This window comes from Pan paniscus, chromosome 8, assembly GCF_029289425.2.
Source record: "Pan paniscus chromosome 8, NHGRI_mPanPan1-v2.0_pri, whole genome shotgun sequence".
Classification (NCBI taxonomy): Eukaryota; Metazoa; Chordata; class Mammalia; order Primates; family Hominidae; genus Pan; species Pan paniscus.
In genome coordinates this window covers 89,211,180-89,227,650 of record NC_073257.2, presented here as the reverse complement: position 1 = coordinate 89,227,650, position 16,471 = coordinate 89,211,180, and the positions used below count along the sequence as shown (strand labels likewise).

At 43.1% G+C, this 16,471-nt stretch overlaps 1 protein-coding gene across 43 annotated transcripts in view; it reads left to right on the top strand.

The window, feature by feature from the left end:
- KCNMA1 (potassium calcium-activated channel subfamily M alpha 1) overlaps positions 1 to 16,471 on the top strand; it is a 767,331-nt gene that overhangs the window by 558,961 nt on the left and 191,899 nt on the right. For all 43 annotated transcript variants that reach the window (XM_063607449.1, XM_063607448.1, XM_063607447.1 and 40 more), the window contains one exon: positions 5,179 to 5,334. In XM_063607449.1, coding sequence (XP_063463519.1) covers positions 5,179 to 5,334 — 156 coding nt within the window. The remainder of the gene's footprint in view (positions 1 to 5,178; positions 5,335 to 16,471) is intronic.

Sequence of the window (16,471 nt, the reverse complement as noted above, 5' to 3'; positions counted from 1 at the left end):
GTGATTACTTCTCAGTAAACCAGAGTCCAGTGTCTCATTCAAAGGCTGTGCTCCTTCTCTCAGCCAGTCAGTAAACTTCCAAAAAAACAGCTTTAGGGGAGGGAAGGTGGCACCTTTCTCCATTTGATGCGGTACCAGTTATGTCCTTAATGAAACCTAGAAACCGGAGGCTGCCCAGTACCTGGAGCCAGGTGTCCTGTCTGTACAGAATAACTCCCTGCTGGGTTATGAGTGACAGCGTACCCCCTCTTATGGGCCATATTCCCTATGAAATAGGCAGTCAGGTGATGCAGAGAAAAACCCATTCTGCCAAATGCACCAGTGCCATGCCGTTATTTCTTAATTGCTGGCAAGTGCTGGCCCATTTTGCTGTGTGGAGGCCCATCAGAGGCTGTCACTGAGTGGAGCCTGCTGTCAGTGACTGGCCCACCATCCAGAACGGCTGACTGCTGCCAGCCACTGCCCAGCCCTCGGCAGGTGGCTCCCTTGCAGAACGTGTTGTTCTCCAGCCAATGGATTTGGTGGTGGGCACCCAAGGTCACATTCGCCTGTTTGTCTCTGGAAAACCCAAGGACACTGAAGAGATAAAGTGAGGATATTGGTAATGTACAGGTGTCAAGCTGGAGAAGTTTTTGATGGCAGCCCTTGTAGGTGGAGGTGAATTTTATTAGCAAGGCTGTGACTAGTGACAGCTCCTGCAGCAATGAGCCCTCCTTCTTTCATTTGTGATCTGAAATTTCATTTAGTGTGGGAGTGCTTTAAGCTGTTGTTTAGATTTTTGGCTGAATTTAGATTGAATAGGAAAATTAATGTTGTATGTTTAGAAGGGGTTGTCAGTTCCTTTTTTTTCTCTTTCCAATGAGTGCTGATACAGCATCTTCAAGAAATTAAGGAGGATTTTAGCTGTGGTTCTTGTCCAACTCAAAGCAGCTCAGCCGGCCTGGGATCCAGACAGTCCCTGGTCAGTAATCACATGATCATAGCAACCTGAATGTCTTTGGCAAACCTCTGTGTTGTAATTATTCAGAAACAGTGAGGAAGATATCAACCAATTCATGATTATTTGCTTAAAACACATTTTGTTTAGAACCAGCCCAAACTATTCGAGTTTTGGGGTTGGGCAGAATCACTTACAGATCCTTGGATGATTAGTAAGGACACAAGGAATAGAGTGACTTTGACACAGGGCATTTTGTTGTTGTTGTTCTTTCATATCTCTCTTCTAGAGAAAGAAGAAAACGTCCACTCATCATTGTTTGTCTTTCATTCCTTGTAAAATTGCAAATGGACATTCTTCACCTTGCTTCACAGTTTTGCTGTGTTTCCTGAGATGTTTCCTACTCTTTCAATACATTTTCTTCCTCTTCCCTTTCAACATTTTTTTTCTGCCTTTCTTGGCACTTTTTGCTGCACTCATCCTAGATGCTTAGAGATCTCCATGCATTACAATTTGCTTTCAGGAAAGGACCTGGTATGTGCCTGTAAAGTTGTGTCACTATGAACATATTCCAAGAGATAGCTGATTTCATAATTGGACAACGGGCTTGAAATATGAAGCATTTCAATCCCCTATGATCCAGTAATAGTAATATTCTAGGGCCTAGAGGGATGTAGGGAAGCTGCCTACTTTCTCTCCATGTAAAACTGGCCCTGAGTTTGTCATCATCATAATTGTAGATATTTGTGTCATATTTTATGGTTTTAAAAGAGCTTTGACATCCATTATCTTCTTTAGTACTCGTTGGACCATCTGTGCATGTTAGCATCCCAGGGTAACTTCAGAGCAGGGCATCTAAGCTCTGTATAGACAGCGCAGCTCTGCTGGGCACAAATCATGGCCACCACTCTGCAGCCAGCGAGCGGGGAGACAGAACAGCTTACTGCCACCGACTCTTTAAATGGAGCCACAGCCCATTGAACCAAACTGTGGTTCCCGAGAGTAAGCATTATAGAAGGGCTGTTGCTCTCCAAAGTGTATCTTTTAATATCACTAGAATTCTTGGAGAGAAACGCTTTCATGCTGGCCATCTTTTAAATGCTGGCCCTGCATCTTCTGATTCGAGTGTAAATGGCTCAAAGCTCTTCAAGGAAAGATTGGTTTATAACTTCTTGGAAAAGTATCACGCCTGATGATTTACCTGTCAGTGGATTTTTTATTTTTCCCAAAGACTCTAGTGAAAGAGGCCTTTATCTCTGGAAGCCAAGTCCCATGAGCCCAGTGCAGATAGAGGCAAGTTCTTTGAGCTTTTTTTTTCCACTGTCCACCCTGACACTTGGGCAATTGTATTAAATCGTTTCCTCTTTCATGGCCTTCTTTGTTCCTCATAGTGGCTTCCCAAAATTGTATGTAGTGAGAGATGGAAGTAGGACTGAAATCCATCTCTCCTGGTTTTCCAGGACAGCGTATTTCCAGTTCCTTCTCCATGAGAGGAGGGAGGGGTGGTGAAGTAGTAGAAATGAAGGGCAGCCAGGTCTGCCAGATCTGCTCTTTATATTCTCCAAGTTAGGGAGAGAGGATTTGCCTCCAGACTTCTGGGCACTAACACTGGCATTTTTCATCAGACTCAATTTACTTCAAATGGAAAAGGACGAAGTTTCCAGAAACAAAGGATTTATGTTCCTGGGTCAGTCTCTTCTCTTTGTTTCATGCACAGAGATTTCCCTCCAAGCATTCAGCAGGTCACCCTCACTCCTTCCCTGCGTTGGAGAAAATATAATATCCAAAAAAAGAGGGCACAGAACCCTGAGATAAGGAACAAACTCAACTTTTCTATATAATCACATGGCCAAGTGTCAAGGTGGACAGTGAGAAAGAAAGCTCAAAATATGCCTACAGAACTCAAACCAGACAGGGCCATGGGGGACCCAAGGATGAAATGCCTCAGCCTTATACCTTAGATAGCACATGCGGATAGGAGAGACTTTCTCTGAAAGGTTTTGCTTGTTTGTTTGAAGGTGCCATGAAGTTTCAGAGCTGTCTCTTTAGGGCTTGGACCAAAAAAATCTCCTTTCACACACAATGCTTGACTTGTTCATTACTTAAACTGAATTTCGCCTCATTCCTCTCAGGTTCTCAGATGATATTACTGCAAGTGAGTATTTCTCCAGTTATACCAATGTGTTCTCTACGATGCCCAGGAAGTAAAAGGGAAAGTGGCCATCTGAAGCCACTGGAGAGTAGGGAGAGGAAGGAATAAAGGGTAGGGCTAGTTGTTGGAATTGAGTCTGCAGTGTGGGGAAGGTCCTTTGATAGCTTGACAGCAATTACCACTTGCTGTGGCCCCTCCATGAGACTATTTAACCATGCTCTCATCAGGGAGGGCACTGTCATCTCTCCCTGGAGTACCCACTTTTGGCTTAGGATGCACAAGATTGTCACAGAAGCGGATTTTGCAAGAAGGAATTTCACAAGAGTAGTATTTTTGAAAGTGGAGTGTGGAACCCTTGGACGTGCTCTTTGTTTTCACAATGGAGTCTTCCATCCTTCTAGTTCAACTATTGTATATTGTTCTGAAAGTGAAGGGAATGCTCCCTTGGTGCTCCTTGTGTTTGCTGAGATGTGCAGAGAAATAATAACTTCAAAGCCATAGAATCTTGGCACTAGCAGAGACTTAGAAGGGTTCTCTGATTCAACCTCCTAGTGCAGAGCAAAAGTTCTTTCCATAGTAACTTGGAGAAATACTTACTGAGTCTTAGGGACAAAGACCTTTCATTTTTTAAGGTAACCTTCTCCGTTTGGTAGACAAATTACATCCTTAGGAAGTTCATTTATAAAACAAGACAAAAATCTGCTTTCTTGGAATATATACCAGTCAGTCTTAATTCTGGCTTCTAGAACAAAGCAGGACAAACCTAATCTTGGACACAGCAGCACCTGAAGTATTCAGATGTAACCATCCTGTCTCTGTGAGGACGAGAGCCTTCTTCAGGCCAAATATTACTGGCTCTCTTAACTGTTCCTCAAAAGATCTTTTCCAGACGCTACCTCCTCTTGTCTTTGTCACTTTTCTCTGGAAGTTATTCAGTTGATCATTTTCCCTCTTTAAATCTGACTGAAAACTGGATCAAGTACTCTGGAACTAGTCTGACCAATTCACAACAGAATGAAATGTTCATTTCCCTTGATCTGGGGAGCACTTCTAAAAAGTAAACACTGGCTTTCTCTGTAATGTCACATGGCTAGCCTAAAATTTGAGGTTTTAGTTACCCACACACTTAAATTTAGCTTTGTGTGTTTTGTTTTCTTTTATTTCTCTCCTGCCTGCTGCCAAGCTAGGTCTTCTCATTTTGAATTTATATAGTTGATTTTTTTTAACCTAAATGCTGTACTTGACATGAAAGCCTTGTAAATCTTTTTAGTTTGGTCTTTTGCCGATTTTTCCAACTCTGGAGAACCTTTTGAACTTTGATTCTTTCATCCAATGTATTTTCTATGACTCTCTGCTTCATGCCACTTAAAAGTAATTGGATGAGCATGCCTCTGGGTTCTTGTCTCAGGGCCTGACATAAGGGTTGAATAGGACCAGTCCATTTGCAAGAGATTGGAAACGTCAACACTGTGATTTACCTGATGTTTTAGGCCAGTGGTTCTCAAAGTGTGGCCCCTAGATCAACAGCGTCAGCGTCACCTCCAACTTGTGAGAAATGCCAAATTCTCCAGCCTTACCCCAGATCTACTGAATCAGAAATGCTGGCGGGGGGCCAGCAATCTGTGTTTTCAGAAACTGTACAGGTGATTCTGATGCCCGCTCCTGATGCCTGGGAGTCACTGATCTGGAGTATTGGAAAGGCAGGTAAAAAAGAAACTGAAAATATACAGGCATTTGGCACTCCTACGGTCTATTAGAGGACTCAACTTAATGATTTAGCTAGACATCCTAGTAACCCAGGCTGTTGGGTCTGTCACAAGAGGAAATTCCCTCTGGGCTCTATTTGGCTAAATGACAAACCCAGGGGAGGACTTGGGCTTGGTGGGTGCAGAAGCAACAGTCCAGAGAGACTGAAGTGTGATGAGCAGAAGAGTTGCATAAAACAGCAAACATCAGACCGCAGCAAGGGAAAAGAAGGGCAAGACTGGATGGCCCTGAGTGGTTGGGCAATGCTGCATTTCCCAGAAGAAATGTTAAACAATTGAACATTTAACAGAGCAAGGTCTCATACCTGCTTTTCTTTCCCCAGGCCCATCTGCTAAACATCCCGAGCTGGAATTGGAAAGAAGGTGATGACGCAATCTGCCTCGCAGAGTTGAAGTTGGGCTTCATAGCCCAGAGCTGCCTGGCTCAAGGCCTCTCCACCATGCTTGCCAACCTCTTCTCCATGAGGTCATTCATAAAGGTAACGTCTTGTCTTATTAGAGCACATTAGCTCGGGATTCCATTTGTCGTGGGGTTGAGTAGAGAGCACAGCTTAAACTCAAAACAGATCGACGGGCTCTAACCACTTGGGTTAAGGAGAAATTCCTTGTTATGGATTTGGGCATGAAGCCAACTTCTTTCAAAATTATGTTTTTATTTTTATTTGGCACATCCACGGCCATTAAATGATTGTTCAAAGCACAATCCCCTCTTTTTTTAGATAAACCACATGTTTATCTATCAACAAAGCCTCCGCTGTTAAAACAAAAATATGATTTATATACATTCCATATGGCAACAGAGCGCCTAAAGAAAAGAATTATCATTTTGCTCTTTTATATCAAGTGGCTGGTGGACCTCTCACTGTGTGGATAAATGCAGACCATGTGTTTGTGCTGAAGCCCAAACCCCAACAGCATAATTCACTTATTTATTTCTGCACAATCAAGGAGGCCAGCAGGACTGACATGCCGCGGTTGTTTGAATGGAGAGTGAAACAATGTACCGAGTCCTCGGCAGCAGTGCCCTTTGCACCGAGAGACAGGCGGTCTGGATGTGTTCATGTCCTTGTCAGAGCTGGCTGGGCAGACACTCCAGAGTCCCCAAGGTGGCCATACCTGCTGCACCAGTGCAGGCAAGGAGAGAAAAAAAACCGACTCTGTCCTCCCAGGGTGGGCCAGGTTAGGATTGTGTTTCCAGAGCCTTGCATTGAGCGCCCAGCCCCTAGCAAGGGGGCTTCTGGAGCCTGGGATAACAGTCACTCCAGTCCTCATCCTTAGACTGTTCTTAGATTAGGCAGTCAAGGTGACAAACCCGTGTGTAAAACGGGTCTAGCTTGAGCCTTTCTGTTATGGCATGGGAGGCAGTTAGCTCTGGATCTGGGCTTACATCTTGCCTCTTACTATGTAAGGAGCAGAATTAATAGCTGGCAAGGTGGGAAATTACATCCTTAGAAAGTTCATAAGTCAGCACGAGGTCCATAAAGGAGGCTGGAAGCTCTGCAATCAAAGGTATGAGACCTCCTGCCTTTTGCTGTCATGTGGCTACCTAATTGACTGCCAAGTTCCTTGATGGTTTTGAGGAAATGGCCTAGGTTGCAATAAGAGGGATGGGTGGGAAGCATGAGGATACAGATGCATTGGTGCTCACCTTGGGCACCTATGAGTGATATTATTTAGAGCAGAAGTTTTTCTAAGTCCTTATCCTTCGTACCTGCCAAATCGGCATTATGTAGCCAACTGATAGTTAACATTGCTCTACATAAAGGAACAAATTGCTTTGGAGCTCCTTCAATCACTTTAGCAACACTGATAGCAAGGGATACCTTGATTTAAAAAATCCTCTTATGTTCATTATGCAGCCAAAGGTCTCAGCTCAGCAGAACTCTGAGCTCAGATCCAGCTTACAAATAAAGATGTTGCATTCCTTTAGGTATCTTCTTTAATCCAGGCTGCTCTCATCCTGCATGGGTGGAACTGAATGGAGGTGGCAGGGAGGTCTGTGTAGCTGTGTTTAGAGACAAGACCCTGAAGCCAGATGTAGCCACGTGTCTCCCAGGGATCTTATGTTCAACGTGAAAAGCCCAGACTCAGGATAAAGGACTGTCACCAAGAGAACTTCTCTGGCTCTTTCAATCAACTCTGGTGGTTTTCTTCCAGGGCATGGCCCATGGGACAAGCACATGGTGTGTGGAGCTGTGCTCTGCTTCCTCGTGTTGATGTAACATGGGCTTTGGCAGGGCCCCACCACAGATGGGGCCCCTTGACATCTGTATGTTTTGATTTTGTGGTGCCTGCGTGGTAACTAGAGCTGTCTGTCAAGGAAATTAATAAAATGGATGTGATGCTGATTCTTCAGTGCTATTAGCAGCAGGGAAAACCTCTGCCCAACCTTCCTCCAGACCCTGATGGGCCTCACCTCTAAAGCCAAGGATGTCCGCTCCAGCTCAGCTAATCCCATTGCCAAGTTCCTATTTAGGAAGAGCTTGTGGGAAAGGCTGGGCCTGGCCCTGGTGTAACTGAAAACACATTTTCCTCTGGGGGTTATGTTACCACATTATTTCTGTATAAGGCCAATTCCCGCCTGTTTGGAAGTAGCTCTCTGAATATGACCTTTTGACACTGAGATGGTCTTTGTGTTGGAATTGGCTAAGGTACATGACCTGGAAATCACAAGCCTTCCCCTCATATATTTTTCTCAGTTAAAATAGAGATGCCTTATTCACATGCTCCCCATTCTACATTGCTATCTTTGTTACTTACCTCCAAATCCCAGATCTTTGTCTCCTTTAGGTCATGGTGAACACCATAATGACACCCTCCTTGGCATGTTTTATGTATTATCTCCCATTCCAGGGATCACAGAGCCCTCACTTACTTTTGTTGGGGGTGGGGGGTAGGTGGAAAAGTAAACCTACAAATGGATTATTGTTTACAGAAATTGCTTCCTTCTCTAATGACCTCTGTATCCTATAACGGAGAATTCATCAATATTTCCATGGGGACAAGCAGGCCTATTAGGATGGACAAAGAAGGGGTGAGGCTTTGGCAGCACTTGATCCTTTGGGAACAATTAGCATTTCTGGAAGCCAAGGTAAAGTGTTAGCTCACCCTCTCCCTTCCCCTAGGCCGGTCATGTCTGTTTTTTGGTGCAGCAGAACCCCTGTTAAAATAAGAGAAACAAGACTGTAACAGCAAAGATGTGGCACAGGCAGAAGCACAGTGACTATCCACTGGGCTTTTTAATTTTATTTTAATTTTTTGTAGAGACCAGTCTCCCTGTGTTGTCTAGATTGGTCTCAAACTCCTGCGTTCAAGCAATCCTCCTGCCTCAGCCTCCCAAAGTGCTGGGATTATATAGGTGTGAGCCACTTCCACTGGGCTTTTTATCATGCATGAGACCAAAATGCCAAGACTGAAAGTGGGGGTGGTATGTTTAATAAAAGAAAGAGGGATTACTGGCCAGGTGTGTTGGCCCACACCTGTAATATAAGCACTTTGGGAGGCCAAGGCAGGTGGATCACCTGAGGTCAGGAGTTCGAGACCAGCCTGGCCAACATGGTGAAATCCCTTTTCTACTAAAAATACAAAAATTAGCTGGGCCTGGTGGCGCATGCCTGTAGTCCCAGCTACTCAAGAAGCTGAAGCCGGGGAATTGCTTGAACCCAGGAGGCGGAGGTCGCAGTGAGCCAAGATCATGCCATTGCACTCCAGCCTGGGCAACAGAGAAAGAAGACCCCGTCTCCAAAAAAAAAAAAAAAAAAAAAAAAAAGAAAGAAAGAAAAAGAAAGAGAGACTACTGGCATACAGGAATTACAAAAGAGGCCCAGCCTGGAGGTACCAAGAAATATGGAGCAATGCTTCTTTATCTCTCCATCAATGCCACTCTCAAAGATACCAACCTTAGGACCCCAAGTCTTTGTCCCTGAAAACCTCACTCCTGTGTGGATATATCTCTGAATTGATCTAAACTTTTTAGGAATCTTTTTTATATTTTATATACCCCCATATCTTTGGGGGTAATGAATTTCTTAACTTTGCTAACTACTGTTAAATATTTTTTTTCTGGCTATTTGTCCTTAATTTACTCCATTTAAACTTCAAGGCATGCCCTCTACAGCTTCTGTAGTGCTAGGATTTAACAAATCTTATGCTAATTTTATATCTAATACCTTTAGGAAAGAGACTCAAGCTGGCAATCCAGGGATCCTCCAGCTCAGCAGCTGCTGTTAAGGACAGGTTAAGCATTTTGTGCAATAGGATCTTATTTGAACCCTTGAGTTCCTTTAAGGAGTTCGCACGAACATCCTGGTGCCTGTGACTTATCTGCATTGACATCATCAGCCAGCCCTGGAACATGCTGTTCATTTGCCACTGTCTGATCTCCTACTCCTAGCCTGTCAGGTTCTAGTGAGACTCTCCCTGCTGTCTTCTGTAAAGACCCAGGCAATGAACTTACTTAGCCTATCTGCTATTGCCTCAGCCCTGAATAAGTGGCCACACTTACTCTCTACTTGGCTTCCTCACTTGGATGTAATTTAAGATCCATTGATTTGTTTTTGTTTTTGTTTTTGAGTCTTACTATGCATACTTAGCTTCTCTTCGGCGTATGAGGTTTCAAGTTGGGGCGTGGCCTGCCATCTTCATGAATTGTGCTATTATTTTTACTAGGATTAGCTGTCTTTGCACATGACAAATTGTGTGTGTGTGTGTGTGTGTGTGTGTTTAGAGGGTGATTAACTCTTAAAATTGTTTTTCAGTGTACATTGGGACTTCCAATGTAGCACATTTAAATAGTTCTCAGAATTGCCAACTATTTGAAGTCTGTTAATCTATCATTTTATACACATACACACATATACACACACACACAACCTGGAACACAGTATGCTCTCCATGATTATTTCTTTGTTGAATAAATCAGTTTTAAGAATGAAGAAAATATGTTATGTATTTCTTGTGTTGTTTTTTTTTTCCCTATGCCGCAAGATTTGGAATTTGCGGGTGAAATGTTACTTAATATCGATAACAACACACGCTTCTCTGTCATGTTTTCTGTTTCTGAATGAGAATGCGCTAGAGAAATCAGAAGCATGCTATTCAGATTGTATCTTGGCTGAAGTGGATGTGGCTGGACACACAAAGTTTTTGTCCTAGCACTAACCATAGCCAAGGGAATCATTTAAATATTTTTAGTCTGGGTTATGTTTATGTGTATATGTGTGCTTGTACATATGTATGTATAGAATTAGCCTGGTTTAGCAGCTAAAAATGTAAATCAAGGACTTTTAATAATAGCTAAAAAATACTGATTCCCATGTGCTAAATCCCGTATTAAGTGCTTTAGCTGCAATATCACATTTAATTCTCACAATGACCATACCCAAACTTGTCACTATTATTATCCTCCTTTTACAGTGGCAAGCACTATGGGTTAAGAGAATTTCAACAACCTGCATGTGGATGTGTGATTTGGAATTGACAAACTCAGGTGTTCAAACCCAAGCAAACTGGTTCCAGGTTTGCCCTTGAGTATACTGAAAGGAAATGTGAGAAACGATAAGAGAAAACTTTAGCTAGTGCCATCATCTTAGTACAAATCTTAGCTTTCTATAGTTCATTCTATGTGAACTATTGATGCAATAGAGATGCCCTGGGGACCTACCATGTTCCAGACAGTGCGCTAATCCCATCAGCATCCTTAGGGCTAGGAAGCTCTGGTAAGCTTCAGAAAGCTTCTGTTCTGACTTGGATGTATGGGCACATGTTTGCATAGCTCCATTCTGTGCATCTTCTTTACCTTTCTGTCTGCCCAGCTCTGCAAAGGCAGAGGCCACTGCATCATAACAGTTACCCTAGGCTGGGCTGAGTCAGGGTAAGGAATAAACTAGGCTCCCAAGAAGGGATTGACATTACACACTGCTGTTTTGAGGAGGTGAAACTAATTGGAGTCTAAACCAAGTGGAGCTGAAGGGCTAGGGATGACTTAGGTAGGTGCTTCTGGGACAAAGTAAGTATATTAGGGTTCTCTACAGAAACAGAGCGACGGTGTCTCTCTGTGTGTGTGTGCACACACATGCATGAGAGAGAGAGAGAGAGAGAGAGAGAGAGATGTTGATTATAAAGAATTGGCCCACACGGTTATAGTGGCTGGGAAATCCCAAGCTCTATAAACTGGAGACCCAGGAAAGAAGATGGTATAGTCTCTGTCTGAGTCTGAAAATCTGAGAACCAGCAAAGTCAATGGTATAAGTCTAGATCTGAAGGCAGGAGGAGACTGATGTCCCATCTTAAGACTGACCATCAGGCAGAGGGAGGAAATTCTCCCTTACTCCTCCTTTTTATTCTATTCAGGCCTTCAGTGGGTTAGATGAAGCCCACCCACATGGGTTGGGTTGAGGGTTGTTGGGGGAGCAATCTGCTTTACTCACTCCACAAATTCAAATGTTAATCTCATGCAGAAACACCCTCCACCCTCAAAGACACACCCGGAATAATGTTTAGCCAAATATCTGGGTACACTGTGACCCAGTCAAGTTAACATTAATCATCACAGCAAGCAATTCTTATTGTCTGGTGAGTGTAAGCTCTGCTAACCAGGTTGAAGGAGGCATACCAGAAGCAGAACTCAACCTTGCGTGGCAGAGTTGGAGTTGACAAGAGCTCTGAAATGGGGCCAGGGCTGCAACTGATAAGGCTGGGATTGAGGTGGCTCTCTACTTAGGAAAGAACAACTAGTGGTACCAGAGTAGAGAGTTTGTCTGGCAAAGTAAACCCACATGGTGGAAATTAGATAGGGAGATGCAAGATGTTGCCTACTCTGTTACCCATGGACAATGTCACCCTAACCACAGATGGCATTATGACAGCAGACTTCTGCACATATTCCTCACCAGTGGAGAGCAGCTCCCAATACAATTATACTCACTTCCTTGATAATCTCAATTATTCTCATTGCTTTTAGATACATAGATGACTTCCATATTTGTATTTCCATGAAGAACCTCTCCCCTGAACCCGGCGTCACCGATTCAACTGCTGCTCAACATCTACATTTGAATACCCCATCTCCTCTCAGACTTACCATTCCACAATCGAATTCCTTTTCTTTGTCCACAAACCTGTTCTTTGCTCATTTTACTATTGGCAATGCCATCCTTCCCATGGCTGAAACTAAAAACTCTGGAGTCACCCTTGACTCATTTTTAAAAATTTATTTATTTGCCCTCAAACACCACATTCTATACAGCAGGAAATCCTCTTGGTTCAAGTTTCAAAATATTCCCAGAATCGGAGCACTTCTCACCACCTGCACTCCTACTACTAGCTCCAAACCACCATCATGTCTCTCCTAGAATATTACACCAGCCTCCTAACTGGTCTGTCTGCTCTGCCCTTACCACCCCACCTCCAATCTATCTTCAACAAAGCATCCAGAACAACCTTCTCAAGCATGAATCAGATCCTGTCACTCTTCTGCATAAGTCTCTCCATGGGGTCCCATCTCATCTGAATAAAGTCCCTACAATGGCCTGCAGGTCCTAAGCAGTCAGGTCCCTGGAACCTCATTGGCTTAAGTCCTGAGTGTTCTCCTGCTTCTTATGTTAGCCACACTCCCTTGAGCTGGTCTAGGGATTTTTACTTCTTGTTCCCCCTGGCTGGATATTCCTTCCCTGAGCAGCTGCTTGGCTCCCCTCTGTCCAACTCTTGTTGTCTTTGCTTAATATTAATTTCTCAGTTGAGTCTTTCCTCTAAGGCATTAGAACTGCATTTTTAAAAGGGATTAAAAATGAATTTTTAATTGAAATATAATAAAAGTGTGCATGTAATAAATGTACAACCTGTTAAATACTTATACCCTCAGTGCTCATGTAACTAGGACCTAGATTAACAAAGAGTACATTACAAATATCCCAGAACCCCCTGTTTTTTTTTTAAATAAGTCAGGTGATACTACATGATCGGGTCTGTTTCTGGATTCTGTTGGGAGAATTGACATCTCCACAATACTGAGTTCTCCAATCTATGAATATGGTATATTTCTTATAAAGGGATACTTTATGATTCAACAACTTCCCTGGCAAATACAGGAAAATCAGGAAGAAAGTAACTAAGCTCATACAAGTTCTCTGGGGCTTGTGAGGGTCTCTAGAGAGAGTAGATGTCCCACTTCATATTCTCTAGGAAGTATACAGCTGTTCTTCTCAGCTTCATGGGGGGATAAAGTTTCCATGTGGAAAAAACAGAATTGCATTTTAGGAATCTGCACCCCCTTCCCCTCCACACACCATACATCCACATCCTTATTTACTCTCTTGGCTTTGTTTTTTCCCGTGGCACTGTTTGGTGTTTATTGCCTCTTTTCCCTGGGACAAGGTGAGCACTGTGAAGATGGGGCTACTTGCTGAATCCTCAGTGCCTAGAACAGCGCCTGACTCATAATAGGTACTCAATACGTGTTTGTGGAGTAAATGAATGCATCAGTTGGCCTCAGCCTAGCCTGACCAGCCTGTATTACAGACAGCTGGGTGGGACCAGGACCAGCAGGGACTTGTAATTTGGTGTGATTTTGGTGCAGAAAACTTCTTTCTTTGCTACTGTATATGATTCCCTTGCCAAATTAAAGAGCTTTGATTCAATGTAGAAACATGAAATGCAAAGCTCTTTAATCCTTGGCAAGGATTGTGCAGAGGCTGGTTAGATTTGGTTATAAAGCTCTTCAACTGCCAGAAAATCCAGTCACTGTGTTGTTTAAGTTCACAAATCAAAATAAACACCCATGAATTGAAATGAATTTGCTAAACCCCAGTATCCTATTTGGGTCAACGTCACTGTGTACCTGCTTTTCACCCTACTTAGATCCCATTAGATCAGAGGCTTCCATGCAGGATGCTGCCTCCCACAGTGCCACTCAGTCTGACCAAGCCCACTAATGCCCACCCGAAAGTAGAGTAACTTCTGTGAAAACTATTTCCAATAAAGAGAGAAGTAATCCTTGAGTTATTAACAGGGATTCATTTCCCCTATGGCCCTGGTAATTTCTAGAACATTGAATTAAAGAGTTCTCAGACCTTTACAAATTCTCAAGGCAAACATTATTAGCAAAAAGAAGCCCATACAGCATGTTAGAAGATTGCCAGAAAATGTCAATGGATCTTCTGAATAAAATAAAAGAAGTTGAAACTCCTTTCCCTATCTTCTTCCCTTCTCCCTCCTTCCCCCTAACATGATTAGAAAGTCATTTCATGTGTCTTATATGTTTGGTGAATCAAAGGCAAATGTACATGATTGATGGTGACAGGGAACACATTTAACTCATTATTCTTTACTTTGCAGCAAAATGATTTGTGTAAACTGTCTGCCTAGCATTAAAGGTAAAGCAAACTTAGAAACCCCAAAATGTTATATTTTCATCTAATATTTTCCTCTTGGTTTTATAGCTGTAATCACATATGGATTCTTTTATATGGGTCTTGGCATGGACTGAACAAAGAGAAAGGCAGCACAGAAAGATTACATAACATATACACAGAGTCCGGTGCCCAGCGAGGATGGAGCCCGAGAAGCGGCAATGGTCAGGACTTAATGCGAAAATCCAGTAGAAGCTGACACTCACCCTGGCCCTTCTCGGCTGGCAGGATATAGTCACTGATGTGAAGTAAGGGCCATCTTATTGAACAAGCCTCTGGCCAAGCATCAGTCTGAGCTCTTTCAGAGATAATTGGCCTTTAATTAATTGCATGCATTCCTGAGTCCACCTGGGTATCCACAGACTGGGTCTACTCTGCCTCCCCACTCTTCCAACTTTTTGACTTTGGTTTTTTGAGTGCCATCCACTGTTAGTGATTGTTACATGAAAATCGCAAAGTCCTGTGTAAGCCATAAGGAATAAAATATCAGGTTTCCTTAAGTCTATTGGTTGTCGTTGCCCTAAGGTGATTCTAAGTGTGCATCTATATCCAGAACAATGATGAGGAATTTGGAACTTTGAGGCAACTATTCTACACATCTAGGGGTGCAAAACAAGGAACCACCATTGATTTGATACCGTGGGTATTCTGCTAAGAACTTTGGAATTATAGTAATACTTTACGTTTGCACAGCACTTTTCAGTTTACGTGATATACCTTTTTTTTTTGAGATGGAGATTTCGCTCTCTCACCCAGGCTGGAGTGCGGTGGTGCAGTCTCGGCTCACTGCAACCTCCGCCCACCTCTCCCCCAGCAACCCGGCCGCTGCAGCCCCCAGGTTCAAGTGATTCTGCTGCCTCAGTCTCCCAAGTAGCTGGGACTGCAGGCACGAGCCACCACACCCGGCTAATTTTTGTATTTTTAGTAGAGACGGGGTTTCACCATGTTGCCCAGGCTGGTCTCAAACTCCTGACCTCAAGTGATATGCCCACCTCAGCCTCCCAAAGTGCTGGGATTACAGCATGAGCCACCGTGCCTGGCTGAGATATACATTTTCACTTAAATTCTTTATTTGACCAGATACACAAGGAAACCAGATACATATGGAAAACATGCCAAATGCAAAGAACCTAATGTCTCTGACCTTTCTTCAGTTGTAGACTAGTAAGCCACAGGACCCATCACCATAGCTCTTTGGGAGGAGGAAATCGGAAGATGACTTCTGGTTGCATGGCTGGTTGGGGAATGGTAGAGCTAGGGCCAGAACGCTACAACATCATTGGCTTCTCAGCTCAGTGCTTTCCCCACTGTTACACATTGCTTCTCCAAGAGAAATGTCTTGAATGTAAACACTGCTTTGTTTTATATTCAAATCAATAGCTTCTAAGAATAGAAACCACTTTGCAACATTTGTAAAATGAGCTTATCCTAGGTTTCCCCTCAACCACGAAAAACTATAAAAATTAAGCTCTTTTCCAAGGTAGGAGATACATATGTCTGCCCCATTCCCTTGATGGTGGCTTAGTCTGGAAAAACCCAGGCAAGTGCTGTCTTGTCTAGACCATAATGCCTTGTAGTGGGAGGATGTATTGCTCAAGCCAAGGGACGCAACTGAGTACAGAAGGGAGATGATGACTGGTTTGTTGAGGGACATGTAAGAAAGCTATAAAGTTTAGTCTCAACCATTTGAAAGAAGGAAGCAGTAGGTTACAGTGCAGTATGATAGACTTCCCGTGTGTGAAATGTATCTGTAAAGAGGGAGTGAGATCCGGACGGGTTAGGTAGTGCTAATAAGATGAAGGAAGAAAAATATCTTGGAGAAAAAAATATAGTTAATCCTAATGTTTACCGACACCTTCTGATCATAACAAAAATATTCAAGTAACTCAAACAATTTGAGTGGAGGTGTTGGGGCTTTGGATTGATAAGTCCTCAAGGTTATTAGCAGAGTAATCCATTTGCATTATAGGAAAATGCTGAAGGTACATGATTCCAGTAAGATTTGGAAATGATTATAGTTTTCCAGAAGTGTTTTTCATTTTATTTTTTAAATTAACATACAGTAAAGTTGATTTTGTGTATGTGTAGTCATGCAACCACCACCACAATCAGGATACAGGATAGTTTCCATACCCCTAAATTCCCTCATGCTGTCATATTGTAGAGTCACACCCTCCTGTCACTCCTAGGCCCTGGCAACCACTGATCT